This window comes from Erinaceus europaeus, chromosome 15 (genome assembly GCF_950295315.1).
Source record: "Erinaceus europaeus chromosome 15, mEriEur2.1, whole genome shotgun sequence".
Lineage (NCBI taxonomy): Eukaryota > Metazoa > Chordata > Mammalia > Eulipotyphla > Erinaceidae > Erinaceus > Erinaceus europaeus.
Window position 1 is genome coordinate 69,136,993 of NC_080176.1, and position 19,885 is coordinate 69,156,877.

Consider the following 19,885-nt stretch of genomic DNA (forward strand, 5'->3'; position numbering starts at 1 on the left):
TATCTGGCAGCAGTTAAGGTATGCTGTCACCTATTTGGGAAGAGATGTAAAGAGTATGTCCATGACAATAATCTTCTAAAACATAACAAAAAATACTAACAATAATCTTCTAAAACATTTCCTCAATAAAACTGATTTGCATATGTTGAACTTCTTCAACAACAATGAATGGCAGATAAAGGCAAACCACTAGAGGTGTCAAGTGTCCTTTTGTGAAGTTCCTGAGTAACTCACATCTGCTCTTCCCATCTGGACCTCATTGGTACCAAGTTTGAGGCCTGTGCTTAAAAAGAATATTAGCGATGCCTATGTAACATTATATGTGGCTCATCCTCCTCCACTACAACCACCACTACCACCATCATTAACAACAACACACACAGAGAGAGACACACACGCATACACATACACACACAACCCTACCTCCTCTCTGTAAGCAATCGTCATTCCTCTCTGTTTTTTCCCAATGTATACGATTACTTTTAAGAGATTTATTCACTTCCAATACTAGCAATATTATTTCTTGGGCACTTCATTTTCTTATCTTTAAGGAGTTTCAAACAAAAAAAAAATTTTTTTTTTTGTAAAGTATGCCAAATTGGTTGACAGGCTGAAAAGTAAGCTCTTAGGATATCCTCCAGGCTTCCCTGGGAATCCTCTAGTGCACAGGTTTGCACATCTCTGAGTTATGGATCTAAAGCATTCTGAAGCTCTAAATAAAGCCACCTTTACTAAAAATTGCCAATATCCAATCTTAAAGAAGCTGAACACAGTCATGTCAGTCCATGTCAGTCAGGAGCTTTTCCTGCCACTAATCAGCATGAATCACTAAATAATCTTAGCTTTTTTCTTTTCATTATTTTCCTTTCCAGAGCACTGCTCAGCTCTGACTTATGGTGGTGCAGGAAATTGAACCTGGGACTTGGGAGCCTCAGACATAAAGAGTTTCTGCATAACCTTTATACTATGTTCCCACAAGGCCAGTCTTACTTGGTTTTTACTGGTTTTGCTCTTTACTAGAGAATGCTATACTCTGCTGGTATTAAATCAAAATGCATCAGTAGATACATAAGTATATTCCAATAGTTTGAATGAGTGAGGTTAATTGAACCTGTAAGATTCTTAGTGTTGTATGACTGAGAACAATAACTTTTCTGTATCTGCTCTAAAATGTTATTAATTGTGAATCCAGAGAATAAAGAAAGCATGAAAAAAATATTGGTATTACAATGACAAAATGGACACTTTTTCATTCTGCTTGTTGTGTAATGAGAAAAAATTGGAAGAAAAAGTCAACTAAAATGTTCATGGTAGTAGCTAAAAGTTTGCTCACTCAGTAGGGTGCATACCCAACCACATACAAGATCCTGTTTCAAGCCCCAGCACCACATCACTAAGGGAAGCTCCATGGATGGTGGAGCACAGCTCTTATGTTTCTCACCCGTATCACATGCAGCCTTAATACCACACACATAAAATTCAAAACGTATCAACTTGCATTGTCAATGAGCTCATTATTCAAGAATGTTCTGTGCAACTCTTCTCTTGACCTTATTTTTGTTTCTCCTTTTACCTGTCATGAAAGCTCTAAAGAAGTAACTTCTTACTAGTTAATTTTGTATTTCAAAGCAGTTTCATGTAAAGCTGAATAGCCTAATAAGCTGGTTTGACTGGTTTTCCCAGAAAGTCAAAAAATAATAAATTTTATTGCCACTCTCCATAAAGACTGCCAAAGTCAGCTAACTAATGCACAGTTGTGTGACAGTTTTTAAAATAACTACCACTGTTAGACAAATACTGTTTTGTGGGAGAAGATTAAAGCTACTTACGTACTGAAATCTTCCTTTTTAGTAAAAAAAAAAAGTGAGGCAGATACTTAGCAGAAATAAACATCAAAACCCCTTCCTGAAGATGGGGGAAAATTATAATCAGCAAAAAGACTAAGAATTTTTAGTCAGGATGGCACACAAATTCTGATTCAGTAGCAGCTATTTCTATTATTAGTGTTGGCATGTTATTAAATGTGCTACTGAAATGTGAAACTTACCCAATTAAGCTTCCCCAAAAGTAAAGCTATCCACTGGATCATATAAAAGGAAGTCTGTTGTCTTTAAATCAAATTCAGAACCAAGATTAACTCAAGCAATAATTTCAAATTATAGTGACCAACAGCTAATGATTTAACACAAAGTCAAAAACCAAAGGTGACAAGATTTGTGTTGGTTTTGTTTCAGGGCAGGAGCCCCACACATGTGTGATCTGACCACTCCAGACCATGTTTTGTTTTGTTTTGATTTCCTTTTCCTTTAGATAGCAAGGAGAGACAGCACAGTCCTGGAGCTGTCCCCCAGTTTCATAGCACCTCCTGGCAAACGCTAGAAGAAGAATAGCACCTCCTATGAAGCCCTGGTAACAAACTCCGGTCTTAAGGATAGCAAGCCAAATACCCTACTCAGTGAACTTTCTCTCCAGTCCAAAAGCTCATAGTGAAAGCTATTTTACAGTCCTTTAGATAATATATATATATGTAACATATATATATATATATATATATATATATGTATCTCACATGCCATAAAATTTACCACCTGAATGTATATAATCCAGTAGCTTTTAGTATATTTAAGATTGTGCAACTATCACAAATTTTTGCAAAAGGTAAAGAAAAATACATCTTGGGGACCAGGTCACCACCTGGTGGCACACCTGGTTAAGTGCACATGTTACAGTGTACAAGGACCCAGGTCCAAGCCCCTGGTCCCCACCTGCAGGGGGAAAGCTTCATCAGCAAATGAATCAGGGCTGCAGGTATCTGTCTCTTTCCTTTTCTATCTCCCCCTCCTCTCTCAATTTCTGTCTGTATCCAGTAACAGATAAAAATATTAAAAACATGAGACTTGGGATTATATACTGAAAATCCACTTGTAATGCCCTATGTGAATGACAAGATATTTCCTTTAAAGACCCATGAGATCGCATTAAAAGCTCAAGCAAATGGCTGAGCTACAACTTGAGATCATTTTATAAACAGGACTTTTAGGGGCCGGGTGGTGGCTCACCTGGTTGATTGCACATGTCACAATGTGTAAGGACCTGGGTTCAAGCTCCCAGTCCCCATCTGCTTTGCAAGTGGTGAAGCAGGGCTGCAGATGTCTGTCTCTCTCCCTCTCTACCTCCCCCTACCTACCCTCTCGATTTCTGGCTGTCACTATCCAATAAATAAATAAAGATAACTAAAAAAAATATATATATATATATATATATGGGACTTTTATTTGTAGTTCATTGAAGCCACAGAAGATTAATCACGGGCAACAAGTTCTTCCTTGAAGAGTACTGTTTAGAAAGTAATTTCTTAGGTAACAGCAGCAAATGCTAGAGAGGTTGTGGGGTCAAAGGAACCCTTCTACACTGCTGGTGGGAATGACACTTGGTCCAACCTGTATAGAGAACAGTCTGGAGAACTCTCAGAAGGCTAGAAATGGACCTACCCTAGGATCCTGCAATTCCTCTCCTGGGGATATATCCTAAGGAACCCAACACAGCCATCCAAAAAGATCTGTGAACACATATGTTCTTGGCAATCTGAGAATACTTTCAACACTGAGTTTTGCTGAGGCCAGTGTTTTCTTTGTGACTCACTCACCCTATGGAAAATAATCCTGTTTTCAAATGGTGTCTCTGGCAAAGTCGCTGTCAATCACAGTGTTATTATATCATGAAATGATGAGAAATAAAGAGTGCAAAGAATTTGGAGCTCAGCAGACTGCCAAGAGGAGATTAAGACATTAAGACAAACTTGTGTACATTGGCAAGAAACATGCTGTGCTGTATTTGCCTATAATTCAGGGAAAATTATCTCTTATTATGAATCTTAAAACTCAGACCATTTCACTCTAAGTAACTCACAAGAGAATCTTTTCATCTGTGTAGTTGAAAAGTAAGCTGAAATTGAGCACAGTAGTTCAGGGGAGTCGCTTCACAGGCAGTGAAGCAGGTCTGCAAGTCTCTATCTTTCTCCCTCTCCTCTCTCCATTTCTCTCTGTCCTATCCAACAACAATGACATCAACAACAATGAATCAATAACTACAACAAGGGCAACAAAAGGGAATAAATATTTTTAAAAAATTTTAAAAATCAGTATCCATTTCATCTACTAGCAGGTTATTTCATTCCAACTAAGAAAATGCATTGAAAGAATTGTCTATACTGACCAATTTTATCTTCCACTTAACTTTCAACACAAAGCAATATAGCTTGCATTGGTCAAAACAGTCACATTCATGCTGTCAATCTCTGGAAATCTGTCTCCCTTCATTCATACAGAATAAATCGCGGCATCTGACCAGAGACCAATGCATCTCTCCTAACTACATTCTTTCTCAATAATCAGTTTTGCTTATTCATCCTACACTAACCAAGTCCTACTAACTAGATTTTCTCAGAGCTTGATTTTTAATCTTTCCTTTATCTGAGTAACTTCTCATACCCCCATACAGCTGCTTGAAATATTTCCTATTTGACTTTCCAACTCAAAACTTCATCCCATACATGACATCCCATTTAAATGTTTAATATGCACCTCAAACTATGTATATTAAAAACTGAATTTATTTTGCTCACCCATATAAATTTTCCCTAGTGATCTCAGTAGATCAAATCCACATAGTCCTCAATGTTAAAAGTGAGGGGCTCACACACATCATTTTCCACATCCTATTCACTGGCAATTCCTATCAATTCTATATTCAAAAAAAATAGAGAACCTACCCACTTCTATCACCATACATCTAGGTCATCATCATTCCACATTGAACTACTACAACTATTCACTGCTCAGTTCCACTTTTGTTCATTTTGGCTTAATTTATGTGAGACGACAGCCATCAATCCTTTACAAGAACTTCAGGGCCTTTTTAAAAAGGCTAGACCTATCACCTGTTCACTTTCACTCTCTATTCTTGACTACAACCTCCAGAGAGAGAGAGCAGAAGACACTTTGTTAAACAAGGATTTAATACACTGACGAATAAGCACCAGCATCTTTTGGGGGGGGGAACCTTACTTTCTCTAAAGGTCAGGAATGTTGACAGGAAGAATGAGGTCCATGTTTTCAGTTTGGATGAAAAAGCTATATGAAGGTAGAAGCCAAGGGGTACGTACTCCTTACCACCACATGCTCTTCCGGGAACTGATAATCAAAATGATTATACCACAGGGCTCTTTAGTGGTGGTTAATTGGCCATAAGGTTCCTACAACCGACAGAAGTTTGACCACTAAAGCCACTACTGCAATAACTGAAAATTTCCTAATCAGTTAAACAAAGGTTAATTTGAGCTACAGCAAATAAGCTGGTCCCTCACATCTGCCAAGGCCTTGTTCCCTTCTGCTTCTAAAACTGGCTAACTTTTCAACTAGATTTTCCTTTGAAGAGAATAAATGCCTTAGAAAAATGCAGAAAAGGGGGCCAGGCAGGAGCACATCTTGGTTGAGCACACATGTTACAATGTGCAAGGATCTGGGTTCAAGCTACAAAGCAGTGCTGCAGGTGTCTCTCTGTTTCTCTTCCTCTCCTCCTTTCTCACAATTTCTGGCTGTCTCTATCCAATAAATTAATTGATTCATTTTAAAGAAGATAGAAATGCAGAAAACATTGCATTCAGTTCAATGGTTCCTAAAGGCCCTTCTGAGACATGGACATTATGACAAACTATTATGACAGGAACTCTCAGAGTGTGACCTGGGCTCTTTCAGAAGTCAACAAAATGAAACTAATTTGATCTTCATCACCGTATTACCAGTTTTACTCTTCTCCTTCTCTCTAGCCCTCCTGCCAGAACTGCAGCAAGCATCAACAATTTCCCTTCTATACAATCATTAATTAGGTACTCAACTTCTTCTAAAGTCTCTTTATTTGCTGGTTACAGCATTAAAGAACCCATTATCATTTTGTCTGGCCTACCCAGCCCAGACTGTTCTCCCCACTTTCAACCTTTCCCAAGTCTATTCTACATCTTATAACGAATGTGCGGATTAATTCCCACCATCACTAGATGATCACTGAGTTTCCCAAACTGAGCAGGTATTGGTCTCCAAGTATATTAGCTCTCTACAAGAATTCTATCATTATTACTTTGCTCAGAATAACTTAAGCAACATCTAAATTGGTTGAATGCCCTGGGCTTAGCTACCCAAAACATGCCATGTTGGTGATCTTAATAGCATACTAAAATAAACCAAGGTAATTCATGGCTTGATAACACCAGACTTAAAACTATTCCATTTAAGATAATATGATGCCCTTTATTTCCACGGGTATCAAGTTTTTCTAAATAAATGATAGGTGAAGGGGGTCGGTAGTAGTGTGGTGGGTTAAGTGCACATGGCGCAAAGCACAAAGACTCACATAAGGATCCTGGGTTAGAGCCCCCGGCTCCCCACCTGCAGGGAGTTTGCTTCACAGGCGGTGAACCAGGTCTGCAAGTGTCTATCTTTCTCTCCCCCGTCTTCCCCTCCTCTCTTCATTTCTCTCTGTCCTATCCAACAACGACATCAACAATAATAATAACCACAACGACAACAAAAGAGAAAAAAAATAGCCTCCAGGAGCAGTGGATTCATGATGCAGGCATCGAGCCCCAGCAGTAACCCAGGAAGCTAAATAAATAAATAAATGGGTCGGGCAGTGGCACACCTGGTTGAACACACCTGTTAGTGTGCAAGGACCCAGGTTCAAGCACCCAGTCCCCACCTGTAGGGGGAAAGCTTCACGAGTCGTGAAGCAGGGCTGCAGGTATCTCTCTGTCTCTCTCCCTCTCTATCTCCTCCTTCCTTCTCTATTTCTGGCTGTCTCTATTCAATAAGTAAAGATAATTTTAAAAAATAATAAACAAATAAATAAATAAATGATAGATGAAATGAGTCTTTCCAAAGTAATTAAGCTTTAAAAAGGTTTTTAACAAGTTCCATACCATATTCATATCGTACGCAATTTTGTCAAATATAGCATATGTCATAGTAGTGATAAGGACCTTGAATTTTATGGGGCCAGGAGGTGGCACACCCAGTTAAGTGCACAGCTTATCATACATGAAGAACCAGGTCTGAGCACCCTTTTCCCATCCCCCCTGTAAGAAGGAAGCCTCACAAGTGGTGAAGCAGGTCTGTATGTCTCTCTCTCCCTATTTCTCACTCCCTTAAGTGGTAAAGCAGGTCTGCAGGTGTCTCTCTCCCTATTTCCCACTCCCTTCTCGATTTTTGTCCTATCAGATAAAAATAAATAAATGGGAAGGAAAAATGGCCACTAGGAGTGGTGGATTCATAGTATAGGTACCAACCCCCAGCAAGAACCCTGCTGGCAACAGGAAAAAGAAAAAAAAAAAGGCAAGTCCTTGAATTTTTGAAGCTTTATAGCATTAAAAAAAAATTCTATACTGGATTTAAATGTTAGAAAAACAAGAAATTCAGTTTAAGGGCCAGGCAGTGGCGCACCTAGTTAAGCACACACACTACAGTGCACAAGCCCCTGGCCTCTCCCTGCAGAGGAAAAGCTTCACAAGTGGTAAAACAAGACTGCAGGTATCTGTCTATCTCTCTCCCTCTCTATCTATCCCTCTCCTCCTCTCAATTTCTGTCTCTATCCAATAATAAATAAAAATATATTTTAAAAAAATTTAAAAAGGAGTTGAGTTTAATGTTTATACAGCTAATGCATTAAAAAAAAAAGGTTTTTCTAACAAAACAAAATTACCTAGGCTCCCTAAATGGATCTTGAGTTCAGAATCACTGCACCTTTTTTCAAAATTTCATTTGTAACTGCCTGTTTTGTATATGAAAATAAATGTGTTTCTACTGACATTATATCCTAAGTTATTTTTAAGTAAAATATACTGTAGTTATCTTGGCTTCTAACATATGTAACTCAACAGTATATATGCTGAATACAAAGACTACTTTACAAATGTGCAAGGCCATGCTAATTTATTTATCACTTCAACTTTAGTACATGTGCTGTTGAATGAAGCAAGCACCACTATACTCTTCTTTCTGCTTTGGGGCTGGGAGGTGGTGCACTTGATTGAGTGCACTTGTTGGAATGCATAAGGACTGATTCAAGCTCACAATTCCCACCTGCCAGGGTGGAGGAAGGCTTCGTAAGGGGTGAAGTGGTGCTAAGGTGTCTTTCTCTCTCCTTCTATACTTCTCCCTTCTTTTTCAATTTCTGTCTCTATCCAATAACTAAATTAATTAAAACAGCTTAAAAAATAATAAATACATCCTCTTTGAAAAATCAAAGCTATGGCTAGGGAGACATCATAATGATTATGCAAAAATCTTTCAGGCCTGAAGCTCTGAGATCCCAGATAATCCAAAGCCAAGCAGTGCTCTGGCCTGCCCCTCCCCCCTCTTTCATTAAAAATATTCAATAAATAAATACAACAATTTTTTTAAACCAAAGCTTACATTAATTTCTAAGCTAATTCTGTCTTGAGAGGCAGAGTTTTATTGGGTTGTTAGAAAAGTCTAAGCACAGAAAAACTTAGAAAAATACGTAATGAACGTTTCAACAACTCAACAGAACTGTGACACCCATGATGGCAGCCACCAGAAATATATGGCTATTTAAAATTAAATAAAGCCCCAAATTTGGTCAATCATCAAACTAGCCTTATTTCAACTGCTCAATAACACAAGATTTTTGGCTAGAAGATCTTCATAACATATAGTTCTAATGGGTAGTTTTGCTCTATTAACATCCTCTTGTGAGTAACCTCTGGAAGAGCTGCTCGAAAATCAACTCAGTCTTAACTTCCATCTATTTTAACTAGTTTTTTTTCCCCCATTAGTCTAATGGACAATATTCAGCAACCTACTTTCAGCTTTACACTAGCAATCAGAAAGATGGTGGTAGGAGAGTCGGGCGGTAGCGCAGCGGGTTAAGCGTATGTGGCTCAAAGTGCAAGGACGGGTTTAAGGACCCTGGTCAAGCCTCCAGCTCCCCCAACTGCAGGGGAGTCGCTTCGCAGGCAGTGAAGCAGGTCTGCAGGTGTCTATCTTCCTCTCCCCCTATTTGTCCCCCTTCCTCTCTCCAGTTCTCTCTGTCCTATCCAACAACGACATCAATAACAACAATATTTTTTTAAAAGGGCAACAAAAGGGAAAATAAATATTAAAAAAAAAAGATGGTGGTAGTAGCTAAAAGTAATTCTGTCAGTGACAAGAAAATCAGTAAGGTGCAATATAGTCAAAAGAAGAGTAGAGCTGCAGGGTAGTGTTAAGACTGAGTATGTGGGGAGTCGGGCTGTAGCGCAGCGGGTTAAGCGCAGGTGGCGCAAAGCACAAGGACCGGCATAAGGATCCCGGTTCGAACCCCGGCTCCCCACCTGCAGGGGAGTCGCTTCACAGGTGGTGAAGCAGGTCTGCAGGTGTCTGTCTTTCTCTCCTCCTCTCTGTCTTCCCCTCCTCTCTCCATTTCTCTCCATGCTATCCAACAACGACAATAACAATAATAACTACAACAATAAAACAACAAGGGCAACAAAAGGGAATAAATAAATAAAATAAATATTTAAAAAAAAAAAAGACTGAGTATGTGGGGAGTCGGGCGGTAGTACAGCGGGTTAAGCACACCTGACGCAAAGCACAAGGACCAGCAGGATCCTCAGGCTCACCACCTGCAGGGGAGTCGCTTCGCAGGCAGTGAAGCAGGTCTGCAGGTGTCTGTCTTTCTCTCCCCCTCTGTCTTCCTCTCCTCTCTCCATTTCTCTCTGTCCTATCCAACAAAGTCGACATCAATAACAACAACAACAATCAAAAGACTGAGTATGTGACAAGCAGCAGTGGGCAGGATCTGCAAAAACAGTAGTAAATATTATTCAAAAGATATTGTCCACTTCATTGTACTCATCCATCCTAAATTAATCAAGTCACCTTGAAAAGGTCTTCAAACGCTATTGTCCCAATTATGCTTCAATGTGTATTGTACCCAAGGAAGCACATTTTTATATGAAATATATAGCCGAACATGTTATCAGTAAACATAAACTACATCTTAGCCTGTTTTAAGTTTACTTTGTTAATTCCATCTATAATTCTCTCAAGACAAGAGTTTTTAAAAGTACTTAATATTTCAGCCAGTTTTACAAACACGTGAGATTCCTGTTTGTCACTACAAATCTCCCAGCTTCCACTATACTGTATTATCATTAAAGAGAAAACACTGTTTTGCCTTGTCTTTTAAATGGAAAACACTACAGTGTTAAAAGAGTTCTCATTCTCTGCCACGTCATGAAGGATGGAGAACAAGAACCCTTCCCCTTCACTATTTCCATACGTGGATGCAGTTGAGGCTAATTCCAAGGAAATACAAAATGCCTGGTCCATAAGCTTAAGGTGTATTGTTAGTATCATGTTTTGCTAGGACTTGATTCTAAATTACTGTAGATCATTTTGTGACCGCAATGTGTTTGTGGCAATCTGATAGTCTAAACATTTCTTACTCTGCTACTAAAGTAACTAAGAATCCTAAAAATTGTTGACAATGTATTTATTACATTTTCTTCTATTCAGCAAACAGCCCATGATTTAAAATTCATTGGATAGAAGAAAAGCATTAAGTTTCCAACATCAAATGAGTCACCGATTTTCCAGACTGTCACCCCTGAGACTAAACTATAGGCTGCTGAGTTGTGCTGACTTGTTACCAGGCTCTTCTGTTTCCTTCAACTCACAAAAGGATATAGATTTCTGCTTTACAGGACACCTAATAGTGAATATCAACATACCCTACCCTTCAGGGGAAAATGGAGGCAAATGGGAGTATAATAAAAAGAAGAAATCGCTCATAAGTGAACTGGCAACTTTCCTGAACAAACAGAAAAGTCTTGAGTTCACTGACATGTTTACTGTGGCCTAATAGAAAGAACACTGTCTCAGAGTCAGAGTATCTGAGTTTGCTGAGATCCTTCAGGGTTGACCCTTCGGTTTTGCGACTCTCGGGTCCAGCTTCTATAACCTTGCTATTCTGCAAGATGAACTGCTAACATTAATTAGCCTTAGGTGTTTCCAGCTTTACGGAGACTTTTAAGTAACTTACTCCTATGGCTATAAGAACATGGGGTTCTTATGTATATTTCTAAGTATTTATGTATTTTTCTGAGAAGGAGAGAGACCATAGCACCACTCAGCTCGCATTTACAGCGCTGGTTATGAAAGTTTTATAACTGAGGTATGCAAGTCCTATGGCCCAGTGCTAAGCAATCTGCCTAAACCATATGCTTATTTTTAAAAAATAGACAATTAGGGTACCAAAGTAAAAACCCTGTGGTGAGGGGTAGACATGCAGCTTCCTGAGAAAGTGGGGGGTGAGAGTGGGTGGGAGGGATGGGTCACAGTCTTTTGGTGGTGGGAAGGGTGTTTATGTACACTCCTAGTAAAATGTAGTCATATAAATCACGTTAATTAATATGAGAGGGGGAAAATTAGTTGTATGTCTCGAAGTTTTTCAAAACACAAACTGAATCTTTTCAATATATAGGCTGTGTAATTGATATGCAAACTCTCTTAAAAGCCTAGACCAAGTAGATCAGAAGCAACCAATAGCACAGCTATATACAAGATACTGGGTACTGTACAGCAAACCCTAACAAAAGGACTTTTCAAAGTTAACCCAATTAACAAATAATGTGATGATAACATTAACTATCCATTGTCTTTTTGAACCCTAAGACAGCAGGAACCTCACATCTCCACTATAGAGCCTCGACTTCCCCCAGTTCTGGAACCATTGGATAGGGCCCACTTTCCCGTATGCCTCTCCCAATCCATATCAAATAATATTGCATCTGCCGATCACAACCTAACCAACACAACGACTGCCACCTCAACATACTTCACTTCAGACTGTGTCCAGAGACTTCACGTGTGGAATGACAACCCTTCAACTTCATTACTCGGGTGAGACCTTTCCTTTCATAGTATACTCTAATTTCATCTCAGGTGGTTCACTTTCTAACAAAGTCCCAAAACCTAGATACACACCAGTTTCTGTGAGAGAGAGCATATGTTCACACGTATCTGTAAACTACTGCAAAATATATACCTGAAAGCAGAAGTACACTAGAGTTTGCAGTGAGTACCCCCCTAACACTTCCACTCCACTATTCCAAGCTTTGGGTCCATGATTGCTCAACAACTTGTTTGGCTTCGTATGTTAACTCTCTTTTCAGTCACCAGGTTCCAGATGTCATCAGGATGCCGGCCAGGCTTCCCTAGACTGAAGACCCCACCAATATGCCCTGGAGCTCCGCTTCCCCAGAGACCCACCCTACTAGGGAAAGAGAGAGGCAGTCTGGGAGTATGGACCGACCAGTCAACGCCCATGTTCAGCCAGCGGGGAAGCAATTACAGAAGCCAGACCTTCTACCTTCTGCAACCCACAATGACCCTGGGTCCATGCTCCCAGAGGGATAGAGAATGGGAAAGCTATCAGGGGAGGGGGTGGGAAATGGAGATTGGATGGTGGGAATTGTGTGGAACTGTACCCCTCCTACCCTATGGTTTTGTTAATTAATCCTTTCTTAAATAAAAAATAAAATAAAATAAAAAATAGACAACTCCACATTCTGTCTACTTAATAAAAATTAAATCAGCTATATAAATATGATCAGCCCTTCCCATAAAAGTTGGATAGCTCTAGAAAACAATGACAAAGACAAATATAAATATATATATATGAATGAAATATTTATTTATTCAGTAACATCTATAGTCACCATATACTTCTGGAAAGAAGTGGATATTAAATCAAGTAAACATGAAACAAGCATTAAGCACCTACCTTCTGTCAGTCTTGAACTACATCTGCAAAAAAAAAAAAAAAAAGAAAGAAAGAAATAGAAGAAGAGGGTTCCTGCCCTCATGGAGCTCACAGTCTAGCTGAGGCAGGCAATCACAAATACAGTGTTAAAGCACCAGGGAGGCATTACAGAGGAAGAAACTGGTTCTGCCCGGAGAAGGCAAGGCAAGCTTCACACAGATGGACACAATGGAGCTGGGTCTTGGATGAATAGGAGTTCACCAGATGGAGGGGAAGGGGGAAAGCGCATTCCAAGCAGAGGAAACAGCAATGAGCAAGCAGAATCTTGAAAGCACATGCCGTGATGCAGGATGATGAACAGTCCAGGGCAGCTAGAGCATAAAGGTGCACACAAACTGAAGAGATGAATTAAGTTTTGGTGTTCAGTGAGTTACAATTATCATGGATTATATCTGCACATCACATTCAATGTAGTTTTTACTGTGATGCTGGCTCTTCAATGCATTTCATAAATATCTGACCCCATTAAATAAGTAACCAACCAGCTCTGAAGTTGATTTTTAAAAGCTAGTTTCAAAAAAAATAAAATTTAATTAATTTCCCTCTGTAGAGTTAAGAAGCAACTAAGCCTAGATGAAGGTGTCTTTAAGATGAAATCGCACAGCTTTCCCTATGGGCGCTCAAGGTGCTGGTTTTGCGACCTGAACTTCCTCTACACCTAGCAGTATCTCCTACCCTTCCTAACACTGTCTTAAGTACCAAACCAAAAAGTAACCTAAGAGTTAAGTGACACAAGAGGTACTTTCAGCTTCCCTTTCCATTCTGCCTTTCTAAACAAAATATGTGCCAATATCCCTGTGAAACCAACAAATGAAATACATGAACAATGCATTGAGTACTCCATACCAATTGTTTGAAGTTAAACTACTTTTTCTTTTTATTGAATTTATTTTGACTAGTGATTTAATAATGAGTTATGAGACCATAAGATTATAGGGTATAGTGGTAATCAACTGTTAAGCTTAATTCTGGGTAACAGAAAAAACACAGAAAGCCCAAACCTTCAGGAAAAGTTTTAAAGCTATAAGAGGATGGGGGCTGGGACTGGCACACCTGGCAGAGGGCATATACTGCAATGTGCAAGAACCCAGGTTCATGCCCTCAGTTCCCACCTGCAGGGGGAATGCTTCACAAGTGGTGAAATAATGCTGCATGTGTCACTCTCTCTCCCCCTCTACCCCCCTTCCCTCTCAATTTCTTTTCGTCTCTATGCAATAAACAGTAAATAAAGTATGAAAAAAAAATTTTAATACATTTTTTAAAAAGTGGATGCATGGTTAGAATGTTTCCTATAATGCCACCAAGCAATACTAATCACCAAGTTTGGCTGGTGCTCAAGGATGGACAATTGGAGGGGGTATGGTGGGGAGGGGCAACTAATATGAGTCAAATGCTTTGCTAGATGTTCTCATATAAATTTACATTTGCTCCTTACAATAATATACAATTATTACCTTGATTTGAGATGTGAGAAATATGAGACCATCAAAGGTCAACAAAACTCCCCACAGCTACATGAGCTGGTAAGTGGTAGAGCCGTGTATCAAACCCTGCCTGAGTTTAAAGCTCTGCCCACTCTGGTAGACTGCCCCGGTGTTCCTAAGTCAACTGGCACTCCTCCCAAGGGACATGAAAGGTTTTATGGCTCATAGCTCTAAAAAAAAAAAAAGAAAACCCTTATTTTCCCCTCTGCCATTTGACACGGTTAGGTGACGGTGGCAATAAAAACTGGGTTGTCAGAAATGCCATGGCTTATTTTTCTATGTTTTTCTATGTAAAAGGGAAGCATGACTTTACCAGCACTCTAAACCATACACATCTCTGAAACTCAGAAGAAGAAAAATTGGGGAAAACAGCTATCTAAGATTAATTTGGGTGTGTGTGGAGGGGGGAATTAAAGGAGAAACACAATTAACATCAACTAAGAATCCTTTGTAAATCAACATGGGTCAAGGGTATGTTGGTCAAGAAAAATTATAAAATGTTGTTTTCAGCTGTGTATAATGCACTTATGCTCTCTGTAAGTACTCACAACCACCTCAAAAAAAACCTATTATTTACGAATTATAATGTTCTATAGGAACAGAAAAAGAAAACCTTAGGAATTTACAGAATCAAAAGCAGTGGCATGATTACAACATGGGGTACTTTGGAGAGCTTCTGAAATTGCATGTATGTCTATAAGTAGATTAACCGACCTTGTTTTGATTTAGAGGATCATTTCGGAGTCTCTGTTTGTTCTTCTGTAATTTACTAGGCATCATCTTTCCAGTTCTGAAGTCAAAACTGCTGAGGTCAACAGTATTTCCCAGGTACCTTGCCAACTGAGGTTTGCTTCTGAACTTCTTGCCACTTGGACTGGAAGAAAGATAACACTCACTGTACAAAAGATAATGGTTTTTAAACTGAATCTCTACATAGTAATCTTTTTGTGTGACTTTCCATTTTCATCCCTACTGTTACCACATCATATTATTTTTCCGTTTAATTTTGTTTGCTTATTTCTGCCATGTGGATTATCACTGGGCTCGGTGCCAGCACTATGAAACCACCACTCCTAGCAGTCAGTTTTCCCTTTTTCCTTTCTATCTGACAGGACAGAGAGAAGTTGAGGAGAGGGAGGAAGAGGGAGAGAGGAAGAAACACCTGCACACCTGCTTCATTACTCATGAATCATCCTCCTTGCAGGTGAGGAGCAGAGGCTCGAACCTGAGTCCCGGAGCATAGTAATGGGTACATTCAACCAGGTGTGCCACCACCCAGACCCATCACCACATCACAATTTTAAATGTGTAAAGATCCCCCCGCCCAAAAAAAAAAAAAACGAAAAACCGGTAACATTTAAAGGTATTTTCTAATTTTCCTATAAAATGTGTCATTAATGTAATGTTCTACCAGGTATACTACTGGAGCATATAAAAGATGTTTCTACAGATAATCCTACTGGTCACTCGCCAACCAACTGCATAATCTTAATACAAACTGTATGGTACAACACAGTACAAATACCACAGATAATTGTCAATCTTACAGCTGGCTTTTGAAATGCTATTCTATTTTGCTAAGTATTACATATACACACTACCCAGTACAGTCCTTATTAAAAATGCATTTAGGGCAGGGAGTTGGATGGTAGCGCAATGGGTTAAGTGTATCCCGGTTCGAGCCCCCACTTCCCACCTGCAGGGGAGTTCCTTCCCAGGCAGTGAAGCAGGTCTGCAGGTGTCTCTCTTTCTCTCCCCCTCCTCTCTCCACTTCTCTCTGTCCTATCCAACACAACATCAATAACAACAATAATAACTATAGCAATAAAACAACAAGAGTAACAAAAGGGAATAAATACGTAAATAAATAAATTTTTAAAAAGCATGTAGGGTAGAGGAGACATCATAAGGGTTCTACAAAAAGATTTTCCTGCCTGAGGATCTGAGCACCAACATAAGCCAGAGCTGTGCAGTCCTCCAGTCTTTCTCTCTGAATCTTCCTCTCATTAAAATTAAAAAAAAAAAAAAAAAAAAGTACACGTATACAGAGAAGAGAGGGTAAGCACCAGACAGTCTCACTTGTAGATAGCACTAAAAAGCACAGGAAGAAAGGGAAACACAAGAGTGTTACTTAAACTTGGTGAAGTGTATTCCAGCAAAGCAAAGAGCTCCGGACTAGGGGAAGGAGGATGGCTATCAAGTACACCCCGGTGAAGGCCATGGGCTGGTGGCAAGAGAGGTGAGCCGACACCTTGCACCAGGACTGTACTCAAGCGTCAACAACTGTCCTGTAAGTCATCATTTTCCCAATAAAATGATTTTAAAAACCAAATGCACACACTTAGAATACTTATAATATTTAGGTCTATCATTTTAAAACTTTAACATTTAAAATAAAAAAAACCTTCTGAATTTCAGTAATATGTAAAAGAAAACGAAAGCAAACATTTACAAGTATGTTTACATAATGGAAGATGTGAGTTAAATTTGCAAGAAATACTGACACAGCTAGAAAATTTATGGAAGTACCAGGATAAACAAGTCTGACCAACTTGTTTTTTCCTGTGTAGCACTGATCTGAGAAAATTTTGAAAGGAAATATGCCTCAAAGCTTTACTTAATAAATTTTTTTAAAAAATGTAAAATGTGCTAGATCAAATTGTTAAAGTTTCATTCATTACCACAAGAAAACTGGAGGAAGTCCTAGAAACCCTCTCATCTAAGCCAATGTGTTATGTTTAGAAGAGCCATACGCCAACTGACCACAATGAAAGACAAATATCTTAATAGGAATACAAAAGCAAAAAGGCTAGGAAATCTAGCAATAAAATAGTCCCAACTCCAGTTATGATAAAGATGAACAGTGTATTATTATTCCCTCTTGGGGTGTTTTTTTTTCTTTTCTCTCCAATATATATAAATAAAGCATTGCTTTAAAAATTAATTTAAAGAGAATACATCTTGGGGGCTTGACAAACCACCCAGGAGAGCACACACATTACCATGAAAGGTCCAGGGGTTCAAGCCTCCTGCGTCTACCTGCGGTGGGAAAACTTCACCAGTGGTAAAGCAGTGCTGTTCTTTCTCTCTCTTTCCCCCATCCCTCTCAATTTGTCTCTATTAGAAAAAGAAAAAAAATACCACCAGGAAAAATGGACTCATCATGTAGGCACTGAGTCCAAGCAATAACCCTGGTGGCAAAAGAAAAGAGAAAGAGAAATAAATAAATATATATACATATATATATATTCTTAATTTACAGACATAGTGAAATGGCAAATTCTGTGCTTATTTAACTTATTTTGCATAGGATTTTAAAAACTGAACTAGAAAGTAGTTTCATGGTTATTTCTATTATACAACGTAAGAAACAAAATATTACTAGAAGAACCAAATTAGTTTGAAAAGTTAGTAAGACTAATTCTTCTAATATATTACTTGTATAATTACAACTAACTTTAGTTAAGCTAAAATAGTCAAAAGTTCTCAGAAGATATTTAAGGAACTGTCGGTATACTTAAAAAAAAAAAAGGAAAAAAGAATAAGACAAGACATGAGTAAGAAGGTATCAAGTTCGATCTGCAGCATTTAAAAAGGGGGAAAAAACACTCTGCAAAACAGAATAGCAATTCTTAGCCAGGTACCCCAAATAAAAAAATCTCAGTACAGGGAGTCGGGCTGTAGCGCAGCGGGTTAAGCGCAGGTGGCGCAAAACACAAGGACCGGCATAAGGATCCCGGTTCAAACCCCGGCTCCCCACCTGCAGGGGAGTCGCTTCACAGGCGGTGAAGCAGGTCTGCAGGTGTCTATCTTTCTCTCCTCCTCTCTGTCTTCCCCTCCTCTCTCCATTTCTCTCTGTTCTATCCAACAACGACAACAATAATAACTACAATAAAACAACAAGGGCAACAAAAGGGAATAAATAAATAAAATAAATATTTAAGAAAAAATCTCAGCACAATAAAATTTAAGCTAAACAAGTGGACTTTGTTCTGACAATGTTTCTGAAACTGAAAATACAAGCAATCTGAACCTAGAAGGTAAGCACTACCATTTTTAGCATCTGGCTAGAGATACCCATACAAAGTCACTTTTAAAGGAATAAAGTGATTTCACAAATTAACCTTGCAACAAGTGGTTCCTTACAAAACAGTTGATATGCCAGATACGTAGTGCAGCTGAAAACATACCATGTCTGACTAAAGCATTTCTCCATAGAATAAGATTAGAGATCGATTTTAAGAACCCCTTCCCCCAGGTAAGGAAATCCACTAACTCTAAGAACTCAATGAAAAGAAATTACATAGTGAATGTGATCTCCTGGTTTATAATTTTGATAAGTAATTTAACCTGGCTTCAAATAATTCCTTTGGTTATTGAGTTTAAAATCAAATGAAAAATATTTATTGTTTAAAACTTCTGACAGACTACTAATTAATTAGAAAGGAAGGGAGCAAAAGTCAAGTTTGAACAATCAGTATATTCAAAAAAAGCTGGAATATCAACTGATATCCAATCATTTTTTATTCATAACAAATTATGGCCTCCCATCATAAAAATGAAAAATCTTATTCTAAGAATTATCTATACTAGATAGCTGCAAATTCTAGTTATATATGCTGGTGTCTTCAGAACAGTGACACAAGATGTTTTCTTCTCAGTAACTGCTATTACTTTAGCAGTTGCTTTAAGAAAAACCAAGCTTCCCCAGAGGATTTCAATATTAGGGACCTTCCTCCATAAGAGATGAAGAATGGGGATGTAGGGATAGGGAGGGGCTTGGTCAAAGGGAACAGTTAAGCAGGAATTCTGCCAGCAGATACAGATAGGACATTTATACAGCAGCAAAATGACCCTGGGAAGTGGCTGAGGAAGTAAAGGTTGGATCAACAAAAAAACTGTATAGTTACTTGAATTTTGGTCTTTATTCCAGAGTGACTAAATTATCGTCACTCTGCTCTCTAAAATGGCTGCTGTAGGTCTCAGTCTCAAATACACCAGGGCTTAAAGTGACTAAGCTTTTATTTTAAAGCACTGGATTGCCACTTATGAAAGTTAACTTTCTTTTTAACTTTAAGAGACTAGTGAAGGATATTAGTCATTTTCAGTTTTTGGTGTTCAAAGTGATTACTTCTAATCCCAGTAATGAATACTAGGATCTCGCTTTCAACCACAAGAAAAATTTCCCTACTATAACTATACCAGCCCTGAACCAACTTGTGATTGCACCTTTAACTTCTCCTGCTCAGTAAATACCCTGAAGAAAAGTAATCATCAGATGAAAACCAAAAACGGCAGTTAAGCCTTTTCCAGTTCAAGAACATTCCATTACTTGATTTATGTCTTGTTTACTTTCAGTATGATTAAACTGTTGAAATCTAGCTCAGAAATTTCTAATGAAAGATGTACAAAAAGGAAAAAATAATAATAATTTAGGGGTGGGAGGACCAGAGCACGCACTAGTCAAGTCATATATAATGCCTGGTATTGAACCTGGGGCTTCAAGTCTGTAAAAAGTGTGC

At 38.7% G+C, this 19,885-nt stretch overlaps 1 protein-coding gene across 1 annotated transcript in view; it reads right to left on the reverse strand.

Moving 5' to 3' along the window:
- The window catches only part of MBD2 (methyl-CpG binding domain protein 2), a 63,896-nt gene that overhangs the window by 25,179 nt on the left and 18,832 nt on the right, over nucleotides 1-19,885 (reverse strand). The window contains exon 2 of the mRNA XM_060173896.1: nucleotides 15,078-15,237. Coding sequence (XP_060029879.1) covers nucleotides 15,078-15,237 — 160 coding nt within the window. The remainder of the gene's footprint in view (nucleotides 1-15,077; nucleotides 15,238-19,885) is intronic.